Source organism: Rhamphochromis sp. 'chilingali' (genome assembly GCF_963969265.1).
Source record: "Rhamphochromis sp. 'chilingali' genome assembly, chromosome: 15".
In the NCBI taxonomy this organism is placed as follows: domain Eukaryota; kingdom Metazoa; phylum Chordata; class Actinopteri; order Cichliformes; family Cichlidae; genus Rhamphochromis; species Rhamphochromis sp. 'chilingali'.
In genome coordinates, this window is record NC_137942.1 from 21,154,718 (window position 1) to 21,168,356 (window position 13,639).

General features: G+C 39.9%; 1 protein-coding gene across 1 annotated transcript; it reads right to left on the reverse strand.

The window, feature by feature from the left end:
- Positions 1-1,093: 1,093 nt before the first annotated feature.
- pecam1a (platelet and endothelial cell adhesion molecule 1a) lies at positions 1,094-10,788 on the reverse strand. Its single transcript, XM_080905757.1, has 15 exons — positions 10,623-10,788; positions 10,497-10,520; positions 9,455-9,748; positions 8,133-8,429; positions 7,779-8,042; positions 7,358-7,639; positions 6,399-6,698; positions 6,027-6,305; positions 3,748-3,880; positions 3,573-3,640; positions 3,281-3,334; positions 2,757-2,846; positions 2,616-2,672; positions 1,911-1,933; positions 1,094-1,414 (listed from the first exon to the last, which is right to left on the reverse strand). The coding sequence occupies exons 1-15, from the start codon at positions 10,672-10,674 to the stop codon at positions 1,250-1,252; spliced, it is 2,382 nt and encodes a 793-aa protein (XP_080761883.1). The 5' UTR covers positions 10,675-10,788; the 3' UTR covers positions 1,094-1,249.
- Positions 10,789-13,639: the final 2,851 nt, after the last annotated feature.

A 13,639-nucleotide genomic window follows, 5' to 3' on the forward strand; every position in this document is an offset into this window, starting at 1 on the left:
TTTCCCGAAGTCGCAAAAGTATGACGTCACAACATTCTGATTGGTCACTTGCAATGTTGATCCTGGAACAACATTTAGTATGATGATCTGGGAACAACACCAACACGAGGATATCAGATCGTGCCTCACGGGAAGGTGTTTTAGCTCTGTTGACCCTTCCTGTAATCCAGCTTTCTTTTGATTGGCAGCCTGAAGCCTGAGCTCTAGAATAAAGGGATTACTTGAACATACACTGACCTCCTTATTTGAAACTTTGGCCGTGTTTAACAAGAGCAACTACCATTGTAACAAGCTTGATAACAGAAAACAAGGAGGAACATAACATACTGAGTTTAATCTGTTTGCAGAGCCATCGTGTCAGGTATGAAGTAATGAATTAATCATGGCATTTATTAATACCATCCCAAATCACAGTAAATTATGATTAAATAAATATAAACTTTTTTAATGTTTCTCCTTTTTCTGTTTTTAATAAATTTGTTTGCGCTTTCAAAAGCTGAAACAAAAGCTCCAAAAGTGATATTGACTCTCATTATTTTCTTCCAGGAGTGAAAAATAAATTAACAGCTTATTCCAAATACTAGAGTCCAAACACCGCAATGCATACTGCATGCATGCTTTGTTTCTGCTGTGCTCTTAACAAAGCCTTGGGCATTTGCATAACTTCCCACAGTGTTAATAAGATGACTGACCTAAAAAAACATATCAGCTGTATGGAGACCTTGAATAGATTCATGTTATATCATTCCAATTAAATCTTAGATAATGGAAAATGAAACTGATATCTCCTGATGTGGAGGCAACAGTGAAAGCCTCTCTCACATTCAAGCGGATCACAGCCAGATGGCACTGAGTTTCCACGCAGCGCTGCCGCCTGAAGTCTGCCCTCTAGTGCTTCAATCTGGAATCACTGATGTGCAAACAGCAGTGAAGACCGAATGTACTCCAAACCAGACAACTGAAGAGTTCAAGGACCCTGCTCAGCTGATGAGAAACACCTCTTTACAGTTCAAAAGACGCACATCTGAATGTGTTTTCTTCTTTCATTAAAAAAATTGACAAAAATAGAGAGACTTATTTAACAAAACCATGTATTTAGCCAACAAGGACAAAGCAAGTACATGTACAGTGTGGATTGTTTTTCCAAAGCATGATAAAAAACATATGAGCACAAAGACTGAGCCACATGAACAAGCTGGATAAATACGGGAACAAATATTGGTAAACAAAGTGGTATCTGGTCAGGGTTTCATTCCTCGTTGTTAGCGCAGTTAATGCTAACACTATTGTCATTTGGCTGGTCATCATTGGCGATGTGGTAACCATGGTTACTGGGGTCACTGTGGTAACCGTGGTCACTGGGGTCGCTTTGGTGATTGGTATCATGATTCAGTTCTGCATATTCCACAGATGCCTGTTGAAACACGAAGGTTGTATGAACGATTATTTTCATTGGCTCACTGAGTTAAATGCTGACTGTACGTGCGGTACTGTTTAGTGATTTTACTTATTAAGATTATTATTTCTCAGTTGATACAGCGATAACATGAGACATTCATCAGGATTGTTTCTACAAACTCTGGAGAGCTCCTCCAGAAGGATGGAGGAGGTTTGAGAGCTGCTATCATATTACTCCTCCTAATGAGTTAACTCAATGTGATGAGCAAATTTGGAGCCTTTTACTCAGCTACATTAGATGCTTTTTTCCTGCAAATTTTATATTACATGAAATGCAACCCTTTAAGTTACCTTTCTACAAACAATAAAAAGTGTCTCCACTGGGTTTCCACTTATTGTACAGTTTCTGTCTGTGAGATGTTTCTCGGAGCAAAGGCACAATACAGTCATGAGTGTGTGTGTGCGTGCAGCTCTTGGTAGTATGTGTATGTGCATGACGTGTTCACACTTACAGCATCAGCCAGCTCTTGAACACCTGCAAAAACAAAGCCAGAGGACAAGCTCAGGAAACAAAAGGTGTGTGAGGATTAAATGAGGGCTGTTTTAGTTTCCAGCACTCCCATGAACAGCTCTCTATTCCCAGGAAACAGGCAGCTTATCACATCCGACACATTCATACTGATCATTCTCATAAGCTCATGTCTTTTTAGACAAGCTGCTTCCTGAGACACATGCACAAAAACCCTTCACTCCAGATCATTTGCTTTCTCCATATAATACATTAAGTTCTTAACTCGGATTATGTAAAGTGCCCTGAGATGACTTAACTTAGGATGTGGTGGTGTATAAATAAAACTGAGCTGAATTGTGCTGTATCACTCATTAAGTAATATTATATTATTAGGAGCCGAACTGAACAATGGACAATAAATTTCAAACAATCAAGCACTTTGCTTACTTAGCCTTAACAGATGCAAGCATTGTATGAGTCTGTTGCAACAACAGGAAGTGCTCTTTGACGAAAGCAGGAAGTGGACACCTAGGGACTGGCCCTTCTGTTTTAATGGTACATTCTTTCAGTAACAATGCAGATGTTTACAGTTGGGGTTGATCCTGTTTCCTGTTGCTAGCGTTTTTTTTTCTTAATCTAATGACCTGATTTCTCTCACCGTGTAGTAGAAAAGGGGTCTGTGTGAGGAGCAGGATGTTAGTCGTACCTTGCTGGGAGTTGCGTACTTCACCGTGTACTGTGTCTGTGCCCTGTTTCACCGGAACTGACATGGAACAGATATAATATTTTAGACTGAGCTTTAAAAAGTCAAATTACAACTTATTAAAATTCAGAAATAATCTTTCACCTCTGCTGGGATCTGCCTGTCGCAGCTGATCCTCTTTGTACTGAATTTCTGGCTTTTCTAGAGTGTTTGTACTACAGTTGTCATCAGACTCTGCAACACAGTGAAATGAGCAAACTTAAATTACTTGCATATTGGAATATTTCATTATTTTTATTTAAAAAAATAGTATGACATGATATTTAATGACAAAGATATGTTCTTTTGCTATTTTCTTTTTCAAAAACAGCATTAAGAGAGAAAAGTCAACAATGTCTGAGTAGCTGACGTGGTATAACTTATTTTTTTGTGCCAATGATCTCAGTTTTTCTCTAAAAGAAATCAGAAACACATTGATTAATCATTCTGTCTCACCGGGTGAGATGTTTCCTCATTAAAAAGAGACAAAAAAGCCCAGAAGAGCACACTTACTGGACAAACTTTAGATTTATGTGACGGGAAACAAACCTTTTGAATTAAAGTATTGTTGACTTTGAATCTTCATGAGATTTCATGAGTTGCTACCAATAAATAAGTACTTTACATACCCGAGCCTGATACATGTTCACTCCAAATACTTTTCCCCATCATGCCTGGAGTTGCTGCACAGGGAGAATAAACATGGCACAGATCTCAGTGATGTAACTGATACATTCTCCTGCTTTAACATCAAAATCAGTCAAGACAACACATGTTTAATATATATTTAGGATAATTTTATGTTAGGATTCTTGGTGTTTTCTCTATATTATTGTATAGTTATTACTTTACAAAATAAAGCGCCTTGAGAAGACTGTGTTTTGGTGCTAAATGAAACTGCATCAGCATAAGGAGCTGTACCATTTGCGGCTTCGTTGACCTCTGCCTGGGTGAGGCTCATTCGCTCTACTTTGGTGCTGGCTGCCTTCCTAAAACAAAGTGAACACAAAGTATGTTCAACAGGAGGATGTATGGGAACCATACTCTGGTAACTAACCTTTAACATACTGATAAGAACACGAGAAATGCTACTTACACTGATAGGGTGCCGGTGCGTCTTTTCTTTAATTTGGGGAGACGCTTTTTGTAGAAAAGAAAGAGGATGATGGCCATTACGAAGAGGAGGCAAAAGACTGCAATAAGACCTTTCTTCCAGCCAGCCATCTTCACTGCAGAATACATGTGACTAAAGTCATTACTTAGTTACAAAACACAGCAATAAAATGGACTCACAAAACCTCATTTTGGCTTAAAGTTGTTTAAATGTCACACATGAGTGCATGTACAGGTGCATAATCAATTTATTTATTTATATATTCATATCAGATGTGAAGTTTAGCACCCTATCCTTAAAAAATTAGGAAACTGGACAATTGGAGCACAGCAGAAGAACAGTATCTGAAATTCATGTCTTTAAGAAACAGAAAAAAATCTGAAATTTCTGATGAGGCTTCAGTTAACTCATCTACTGCTTACTGAAGCCTCATCAGAAATGATTTAAGTGGAAGGGTGACTCCCTGCTTCCCATTCTCAAGGAAGGGAAACAGTGAAAAACGGCTGAGGAAAGCCACAGTGACTGTCTACAGCTATCTGTAAAATACAGTGAAGGATCTATGATGGTGTCGGGGTTGCATTTTAGCCAGTGGTGTTGGGGATCAATAATACTGGGACTAAAACTGATGAAATTATGAACACAGAAAACATTTTGATCCACCATGTAATGCAGTGTGAACAGCCTCTGACTGGAAACAGCTCTGTTTTTCAGCATGACAATGATCCCGGACGCCCTAAGCTTTGAATGTATTTCAAAAAGATACGATAAGATAACCTTTATTAGTCCCACGCGTGGGAAATTTCCTTTTGCTTCTGCTTTTGCCTTACATTATGTATTTGCATATATGTTTGCACATCTTTTGGAAATAATTGAACCTATTTCCCATTTCCTTGCAAAACATAAAGAAATGAGAGGTGGCTCAAGACTTGCATAGCACTGCAACTCATTTTATCCCCAATGAAAATAATTTAAGCATTTATTTATTATTTTTGACTTCATATGTTCAAACGTTGTAGTTATTTCTTAGATATATTTAGATTATTATTTACCACTTGATAACATGAAGAAGAAATTAAGATGAATTTAAGAGTAGCCTGAGAACTTTGTACAATAAGTTCTTAGGCTACTCTTAGTGTAAATGAATAGAAATTCCAGCAGCTATTTTAGATTTCTTAAGTATTTCATAGCAAACTGTATCCATAAACAGCTAACACAGTATTCAGTGTCAAAACAACGATAGCATGTACAGCTGAAATACAATTGGAGACATTAAAAAACTACTGAGGCAACTGTTGTTGTGATTTGGCCCTATATAAATAACATTGAATTGAATGACGGTGCATTGTTTCCACAATAACAAGAAGGAAAGTAAAGAACGCTGGAGAAAGTTAAGAATGATCTTTTTATGGCCTCGGATAGTGGACTCATCTCCATGCTTGTCCTGTTAGGCCTGTAATTCTAATGACATTATACAGGCTTTCTTTAGACAGTACTATTAAAGGCACAGCATGCATTTTCATTGGTATATAGATGATACCCAACTCTATCTACTGTATCCATGAAACCAGATAACACACTCCAATTAGTAAAACTGAAGGAAAATCTTATGCATATAAAGTTCCAGATGACTTCTAATTTCCTGCTTCTGAATTCAGAAAAAAAATGAGTTTATTGTCTTTGCTACACTCCAATAGGCTTAGTCTGCTGGGGGTTTCCCATGACACCATGTTTCTTCTTTACTTACCTCTTTTCACTAGTCATTCCTAATCTTTCCACAGCATGTCTTGTGTCCTGTCTTCCTCACCCCTAACTAAGCAGATGAGTTTTTCCTTCCCACTATTGCTTGCTGACCACGGATCGTCTGATTGTTGCGCTTTTCTCCGTATTATTGTAGAGGAGTTACCTTACAATACCTTGCAATATAAAGTGTCGTGAGGTGACAATTAAGATTTGGCACTATATAAATAAAATGCATTTAATTTAATTGAAAACATGTTAATAAAAGACTTATTTTAATAGAGAGGAATATATATTAATTAAAAACAACCATACTGTTAACTTCAAAATCTGTCAGTGGTTGTGAAGAACGACAATTTTATTGCTTCGAATTGGTTGCTTGTTGATAATGCAGGAGGAAGCGAGCGCACTCATAATAGCATGAATGTCCTCACTTTTCAACATCACATATCTTTAAAGTCCAGCTGATGTTAACCCCCCCCCACACACACACACACACATTTAACTGAAGATAAAACACACACCTCCAATTATGATGATGGCACTTTGCTTGGGCTCTGCAGCTGGGTTTGTGCACTCACAGAAGTATCCTCCAGCATGATCTCCTTTGACATTGCTGATGCTGTGAGATTCTTTCAGTTTCCTGGAGGTCTTAGAATCAAGGAAACCTTTTCCCAGACTGTACCAGGTAAAGTTAATGGGAAAACTACCTCTCTGAACAGAGCAGACAAGAGTCATGTTGTAACCCTCAGAGATGTCCTCCATCCTGGGCTCAGTGGTCAAGTGTGGTTTTGACACAGGTTCTTCACAGAGGAAAAAAAAACAAACGTGTTAGACTTGGGTTCAACATGTTTTATATCAGTTTTATTCATTTCATGGTCATCAGTCCAACAAACCTATGATGTCGGACGATTTTAGTAGTTGCTCTCCTGTTCCCAGCTTGGGAGGCTTTAGTTGACTGTTTTTTGCATGGCAAAGAATGTTTTTTATGTCCGATATTTGGGTGATGGATGTGAGGTTGAAGATAGCCTTTTCACCGCGCTTGCTCACAACTTTTATGTCGATTGGTTTACTAGGTTGATACAGGGTGTACTTGATGGGCAGAGTGCCTCTCTGACTGTAACAACTCAACTGGAAGGGCTTTCCCAGAAACAGCGTACCTCCCACCACAGACAGCACAGGCTCTGAAACAGGAACTGGGAATGGAGAATAAGATAGCATTAAACCAGACTGTGAGTCTACAGCCATGCTGGGAACTCTGATGCTGCACTGTAAGGCTTCCAGGTAAATGCCAATACGCTCATCCTCTTATGCTAGTTCCCCATCACCGTATAGTGTGTTAACAAGTGTGATCTGAAACAAAACACAAAGTACAGTTGAGGATGATGGGAATCTCATGACCTTTTTCTTCAATACAAAAATAGACCTGATAGTTGTTTTCATACTCTGCACACACTGAACTGTGCACTATTTTAGGAGGAGGTTTCTCACCTGTTGCATAGATCAGGACAGGGTCTGATTCCCGCACGTTCTCTCTACAGATGATACTCAGTTTGGTTTAAGAAAAGGTCAGTCAGTGTGATCTGACTGAGTCAGGTGTTTGCATTCCTAGATGCACCTCTGTGCGAAAATGGCTAATGGTGTCATCAGAGGAGTGAATCCATTTTTTTTTTCACAGAATTTTCAGAAATGTCTCCAAATTTCTTCTAAATAGATGTTGAATGTAACACTTAAGCCTAAACCAACAGAATAAACGGACCAACAGGCTGACACATTACGTGCATGGCTAACAAAGTGAAACATGTCCCACATCTTTATTGTGACAACAGCAAAACTTCGGTTGGATTAAACTCACCTTTGACCTTGACGAAATGTTTTTGGCTCTCCTTCACAATAGTGCGTGTCAGAGAATCAGACGTGGCATTACAGGTGTAGTTGCCACTTGCAGAAAGTTGTGCCACAGTCATATACGTGGCAGTATTTGCAACTTCAGTGTTATCTTTGAAGATGGAGTACTGCATGGTTTCATTGTTGATCTTACTGGAATCAAGAATGCTAACAGAGCAGGTCAATTTGAAGTGGTCTCCTTCAAATATGTCTGTGGGCTCCACAGTCAGCTGTGGCTTTGAAAACAGCGCTGTTGGGATTAGAGAGCAAAAATTAAGGATTCATACAATCTTTATGTTTACATATATATTATTTTTGATTCGATTTAATTTGATAAGATGAAAAAAAATGATGCCATGTTTGAAAAATTCAGAGTAATTGATGCTTACATCTGACTGTGATTCTTCGCGAGGTTTCTTTCTGCACGCTGCCCCACTCTGCTTTGCACACAAGCTCTCCAGAGTCATCCTCTCGTACAGTGAATTTATGACTCAGGGCTGTAGCTCTGACCTGCTTGAGGATCACTTTGTCTTTTGTCAAGAACACTTCAGTGTTGCTCGGAGGATTGACAACTCTGCAGACCACTTCAATTATATCACCCTCAGAGAGACTATTGGAGGGAAGTATATTTATGATGGGGGCGATGTGGAGTGCTACAAGACAAAATCCAGAATAGTCAGACACACTCCTCCATAGGCACTCAGAGCTTTTCATTGTGACATAACAACATTCGATCGACTCACCTTTGACTATGAGTTCAACCTTTTTGCTACTGTTAGACTTTTGGTTCCCGGAAACCAAACGGATTTCATAGTCACAGTAGAGGATACAGTTTCCGATGTGACTCAGTCTCAGTGTAGCCGTTGATGAGTTGCCCCCCTGTGACAGCTGCTTTATGACCTCAGGGGATCCGGTCTTAAAGCTCTGGTAAAACTGGAAAATAAGGGGTCCTTTCTCCTCTGGAGCACTGCAGGTGGCTTTAAACTCCTCGTTCTCATAGGGCGATGAAGTAGTCAAATGCAGGGTCGGGGTCTGCAAGCCTGAAAAGCACATTCAGGTATATTAAGTATATTAGTTTCTCCAAATGTTGGACAAAGTTAGCGAAGAAAGGCTGCAAAGGCTTGAGCATCTGCAGAGGAGGACAAGGGATGTTGAAGATGGAGCTGCCAGGCAGGAAGAAAAGGGGGTACGAGACATGCACTTGGACGTGAGAAGCTCTACTGCCAAAATACAATTGAGGGAAGACATTCATTAGCCAGTGTGTGATTGTAGCTCACAAATTTGGTGACAAACTGAAAAAAGTCTGGGGCCGCAAAATATTTTTAAAGTATATATCTTATTTATAGTCATAAAAAATAAGCAAAGCAAAACAACCACATTACTACAGATGTGAACCTACTATTCATATTGCTTTCATATTATAGTTCAAATAATATATATAATAATATAGTGCATATGTAGTTAGATCCAGAAATATTAGAAAATTTGCTCAATTTTAGACAAAATATTGGATATGTGTGACATCAAACAATCAAGATTCAGATGTTGAACTCATTTCATATAAAATGTGTAGAAAGTGCGACAGTTTCCCTAAACAGCTGCCAGTTTTTAAGGGCTCAAATGTAATTGGACACTGGACAGGCAGCTCCCGCCTGAAATGGGCTTCCTTCTTAGGAGTTGGCCTTTACTGCAGCTGCCTCCTCTTGTTGTGGTTTCCTTCCTTCTTTTCAATTTTGTCTTCAGTAAACTTTAAAAGCGTGATTATGCTGAGATAAGCTGATTGGCTCCGCCGCTGCAGGCTATTTGTTTTTAACACAGAAAAAATTCTGAGATCATCCACGATTGCACACTTTTTTTTTGTTCACGCTGAAAAACTGATAATTTAGGCGTTCCTTCTGCTCTGATTCTCCTTGATGAATACATTTTGTGCAAAGAAAAGATGATAAGCTTTGTTTGTGCTGAGAGCTCCTTTGATTGCATTTTGTGGCTTTACAAAAACAGTTTCCAAATGCAAATGTCACACTTAGAATAATCTCCAGACCTTTACTTGTAAATGTAACTGTACCTTTCACATCCAGTTTCTGGCTGTTGCTGGCTTTGGCCTTGTTCTTGACTGAAACTCGACATTCATAATTTCCAGAGTCGGCAGCTCTGGCTGGGTTGATCTTATACTCGACCGTGTCTTCCGTGGCGTTGTTGGTGTAGATAGGAACATCGTCCCGTGTGAGCTGGAAACTGTGTATCAGGTTAGGGATGTTGCTGTGACTGACGCTGACCTGGCAGCGTAGCCTCACTGCTGTCCCGGTCTGAACTGCGTTCCTGGGTTCGATTGTGAGGCGAACAGTATCTATGGTGTATGCTGTAGTCCACAAATATCACACACAGACACAGAAACAGAAGATGAAGGGGAAAGAAATAATCAACAAACATAAAAAAAAGACCTAAACAGCAGCACAAGCGCCAGGTTAAGACTATGGAAAGGTGCTTCCTGCTCATCAGTCGGGTGCACAGAGGAACTGATGGAGGAAGGAAAGCACCTCAGTAAACAGTGCCGACCCTCTACATCCCCTTGGAAAACCATGTGGATTCATTCAAACTTCTGCTTTCCCTCCACGACAACAGCACAGTGGAAGTGGAAACAATCACTCCACATCCTCACGGTAGCCAATTGCTGTTAATCTGGATTCTGGGATGTGAAGTGCTGTAAATAACAAACCCTGAGCCTAGCTTTGAATGATGATGACCCAGCGCTTTCAAAGTTTAAATCAACAAGGTGCCACTTTAATAAGGACGCTTCAGAGACACCAGAATCGAATTACATTTTTTAAACACGGGTGTTATTTCTTTATTTCAGAGGAAAGGTGGTCTTCTAAGATCGTGGCAACTTTATAGGCACCTAGTTGTATTGCCTTCTGAAAGCTTTCAAATGTCATATTATTCAAATTGAAGGTGATTAAAACATGGCCCAGCATCGCCTGTGACAAATCAATTTCTTTTTGTGTGAAAACAGCTTTTTTGTTAAATATAGAAAGGACTGTAACTGCTACTACACCGGGGAGTCTGCACTAGTTATTATAAGATCAGGCGTGTAATGCAGTTATACTTACACCCCTGTCCTCCAGCACAATGCCCTGTAAGTCACACAGAGTGGAAGAAAAAAAAAAATCAGGTGAAAATCAGGAGATTTTGTTTATAATATAGTAACATCCTTCATCCTCAGTCTGGGTTCTTACAGATGTGTAGCAGGCTAGTCAGAAACAGCAAGCCGGGGGGTCTGCAGCCCATCCTGGGTGAAGGTGGTTTACCGCTGAAAGACTACAATACATCTGCAAGGACAAAGGCCAGAAAGGGCAGTCACAACCAGACCAGGGAGGACTTTTTACTTAGGGAGAGGTGGAGTGAACAGAAGGCAGTGGTGCTGAAGGGCTGTTCCATGTCTTATCGGGCACGCTTGACTGAACAGGAAGTGGCTGCTACTTCCTCAGGATCTGTACCATTTACTTTGCCCTGTCTTTTGTTATGATGACGAGAAAAATTCAACAGGAAGAAGCAATTTTTTAGTCTTCTCACATCCTTCAAAGGTCTGGGGTGTAGAAAACACAGACATGATGGCTTCTTTTTAGCATGATTTAATTAATGACAACCATGTCGAAGAACAGTAAAGACAGCGTGCGCTGTTGTTCTTCAGATAGAATTAACCTCTGAATCCCCTGAGTTTTGTCCTCAAGTATTCTTATGTGCACATTAATGTGTTTAAAATGTGCTGATGTGACTAGACATTCATTAATCATATTTCGATTTACTTGATAGAGCCCCGTCTGGAATCACTGGATTTGTGTTTGTCTACGTTTCTAATAAACTGCCATTTTACTTTCATTTATCCAGATTATTTAAAAGGATTGACAGCGTGACATTTGATATTAGTTACCATACTTGTCATTTCCTCAGTTATTGTTGCGCGTAAAAATTACGCAAAGCAGGAAGAATCAAAAGCATGAGTTTCTCTTGTGACCACTTAAGAAAAATGAGTCAATCTTTATAAACTCTCAGAAAACATGTTTACAGCCTGGTAAGCATGCACTCGAAGGGCAAAGGCTATACTAGAACTCTGACAGTTTCTAATGCTTTTTACAGTATGATGAGGTTAGCCTGTTATGGTGTCATTGTTATGTCACAGGGCGTCGTATTAAACATATATAAAGTGTGTTTTACAGTTCTCTCCGTCCCTTTTCATGTAACAGAGTACTCAGTATGGTTTCTTGAAAATTTTCTTCAAGGTCAACTTTGACCTTTAACAATGAAGGTCAAGGTCAAAGACTTCCCAACCAAATAGTGTGAGTTATAAAAGTTTAACTGATTTTCAGTTTTGATGTGACCTTGAGCTTTACCTGATTTTCTCCTAAATTAAATCAGCTCGAGCTGTTATTGGCATCTACCATCAGAAAAAAATTCAAAATGATATCTTGAAAACTGTGGACTCAGGGACCTAACCCACAGACAGATGGACAAACAAACAAACTGAACCAGTTACATACTCCCTCCCTTCAGAAGGGACACTAAACAAACAAACAGTCATTCACTTGGATAACAGTCAGTAACAGTTAACTGGGTGTAGTGGTAAACTGTGTGCTTGGCCTCCCCTCTGGTTACTGGACGTCTAAACCTTGTTTAGTTCTTTTTAATTATCCGAATTAACTGAATTGTCTAACAAATAATATGACAAAACAGTGTGATACAGCCCCTATAAAAGGTTTAAGTTCAAGTTTCAGAGAGAAATATCATTTGATGTACAAAGTAATAAATTAAGTTGATATTATCAGCTTTCAACTTGAATTTGAACAAAAGCTTGGAACATCGGCACTGTGAAGTGATACCTTGTGTGAAATATTATTTTTCATACCATATTGTATCACTTGGGAATGCCTCGGTGTCCTGCCCAGAAAAGCTGTAGGAGGCAGTGAGGGAGCTCTGGGAATCTCTGCTTAGATGGATTTTTGCCCAATGTTTTGTAATCAGAGTCTGTTGAAGGGAGAGAGAGGAGAACTGACACTACAGTCCCAATGCTGAAAATATGATTATAATTTTATTCCTGGAGTAAAAAATTAATCAGCAGCTTATTCCAACAAATATGAATGCTGTAGTCTGCATGCTTTGTTTCTGCTGTGCTATCAACAAAGCCTTGGGCATTTGCATAACTTCCCACAGTGTTAATAAGATGACTGACCTGAAAAAACATATCAGCTGTATGGAGGCCTTCAAAAGGGTTCATGTTATATCATACCAATTAAATCTTAAATAATGGAAAATGAAACTGATATCTCCTGATGTGGAGGCAACAGTGAAAGCCTCTCTCACATTCAAGCGGATCACAGCCAGATGGCACTGAGTTTCCACGCAGCGCTGCTGCCTGAAGTCTGCCCTCTAGTGCTTCAAGCTGAAATCACTGATGTGCAAACAGCAGTGAAGACCGAATGTACTCCAAACCAGACAACTGAAGAATTTAAGGACCCCGCTCAGCTGATGAGAAACACCTCTTTACAGCTGGAAAAATACACATCTGGATGTCTTTGAATGTGAAAAAATGAAAGAGAAACACACTTTTAAAAAATCCTGTCCCGTCTGGCAGCTTTTGCAATCAGAATCAGAATGATCTGAAAGCACCTGTAAGAAGAACAAACATTCAGTACCTGGAACGCAAAAATTTGAAAATGCTCAGGTACATAAATCAATAATCTTCTTGTGAGGTGTGTTTTAGTATGAGTGTGAGAGACAGAAACAGAGTACTTGAAAATGATGGTGGGAAGAGGTGGGAAGCAGAGGCAGACAGAGATAGGTCCAGGAGATCTGGGCCATCTGCAGCCCCAAGAGTCCTGAAGACCTGAGGCCACACATCTTAGCGATATCTGCTCGCCCATCCCAGCAGGAGAAGGAGGAAGGCCCTAGATAAGGTGCCAGTTGCTAAAGGGCAGGAGTCTCAGAGGACCAGAGCTGATGGGCAGCCGACTCTGCTGGAGGTCGGCCACCCCATTGTGAGTCGAGATCAAGGTCCCATGGCTCCAGGCACTACCAGTCCCCCCTCCCCAACATGGAAGAGGCCCACCAAAGGAGTGGGTCAGCGACCACAACAGAACATCCAGCCATACGTCCCAGAAAACAACAAGTACCTACATCCCGAGTGGGGCAGCAGTTATGTAATTCCTACATTTTATAGCACTGCTTTAATGCTTCATAATAAATCAATTATTTAGCC

Coding starts and splice junctions, on each gene's coding strand:
- pecam1a (XM_080905757.1), bottom strand. CDS start 10,674: ATGGGCTGCAGACCCCCCGGCTTGCTGTTTCTGACTAGCCTGCTACAC. Junction 8,430..9,454: donor CCAGAAACTGGATGTGAAAG/GTACAGTTACAT, acceptor TGTGCTTTTCAG/GCTTGCAGACCCCGACCCTG. Junction 6,306..6,398: donor AAAATCGTCCGACATCATAG/GTTTGTTGGACT, acceptor TCCTCTGTGAAG/AACCTGTGTCAAAACCACAC.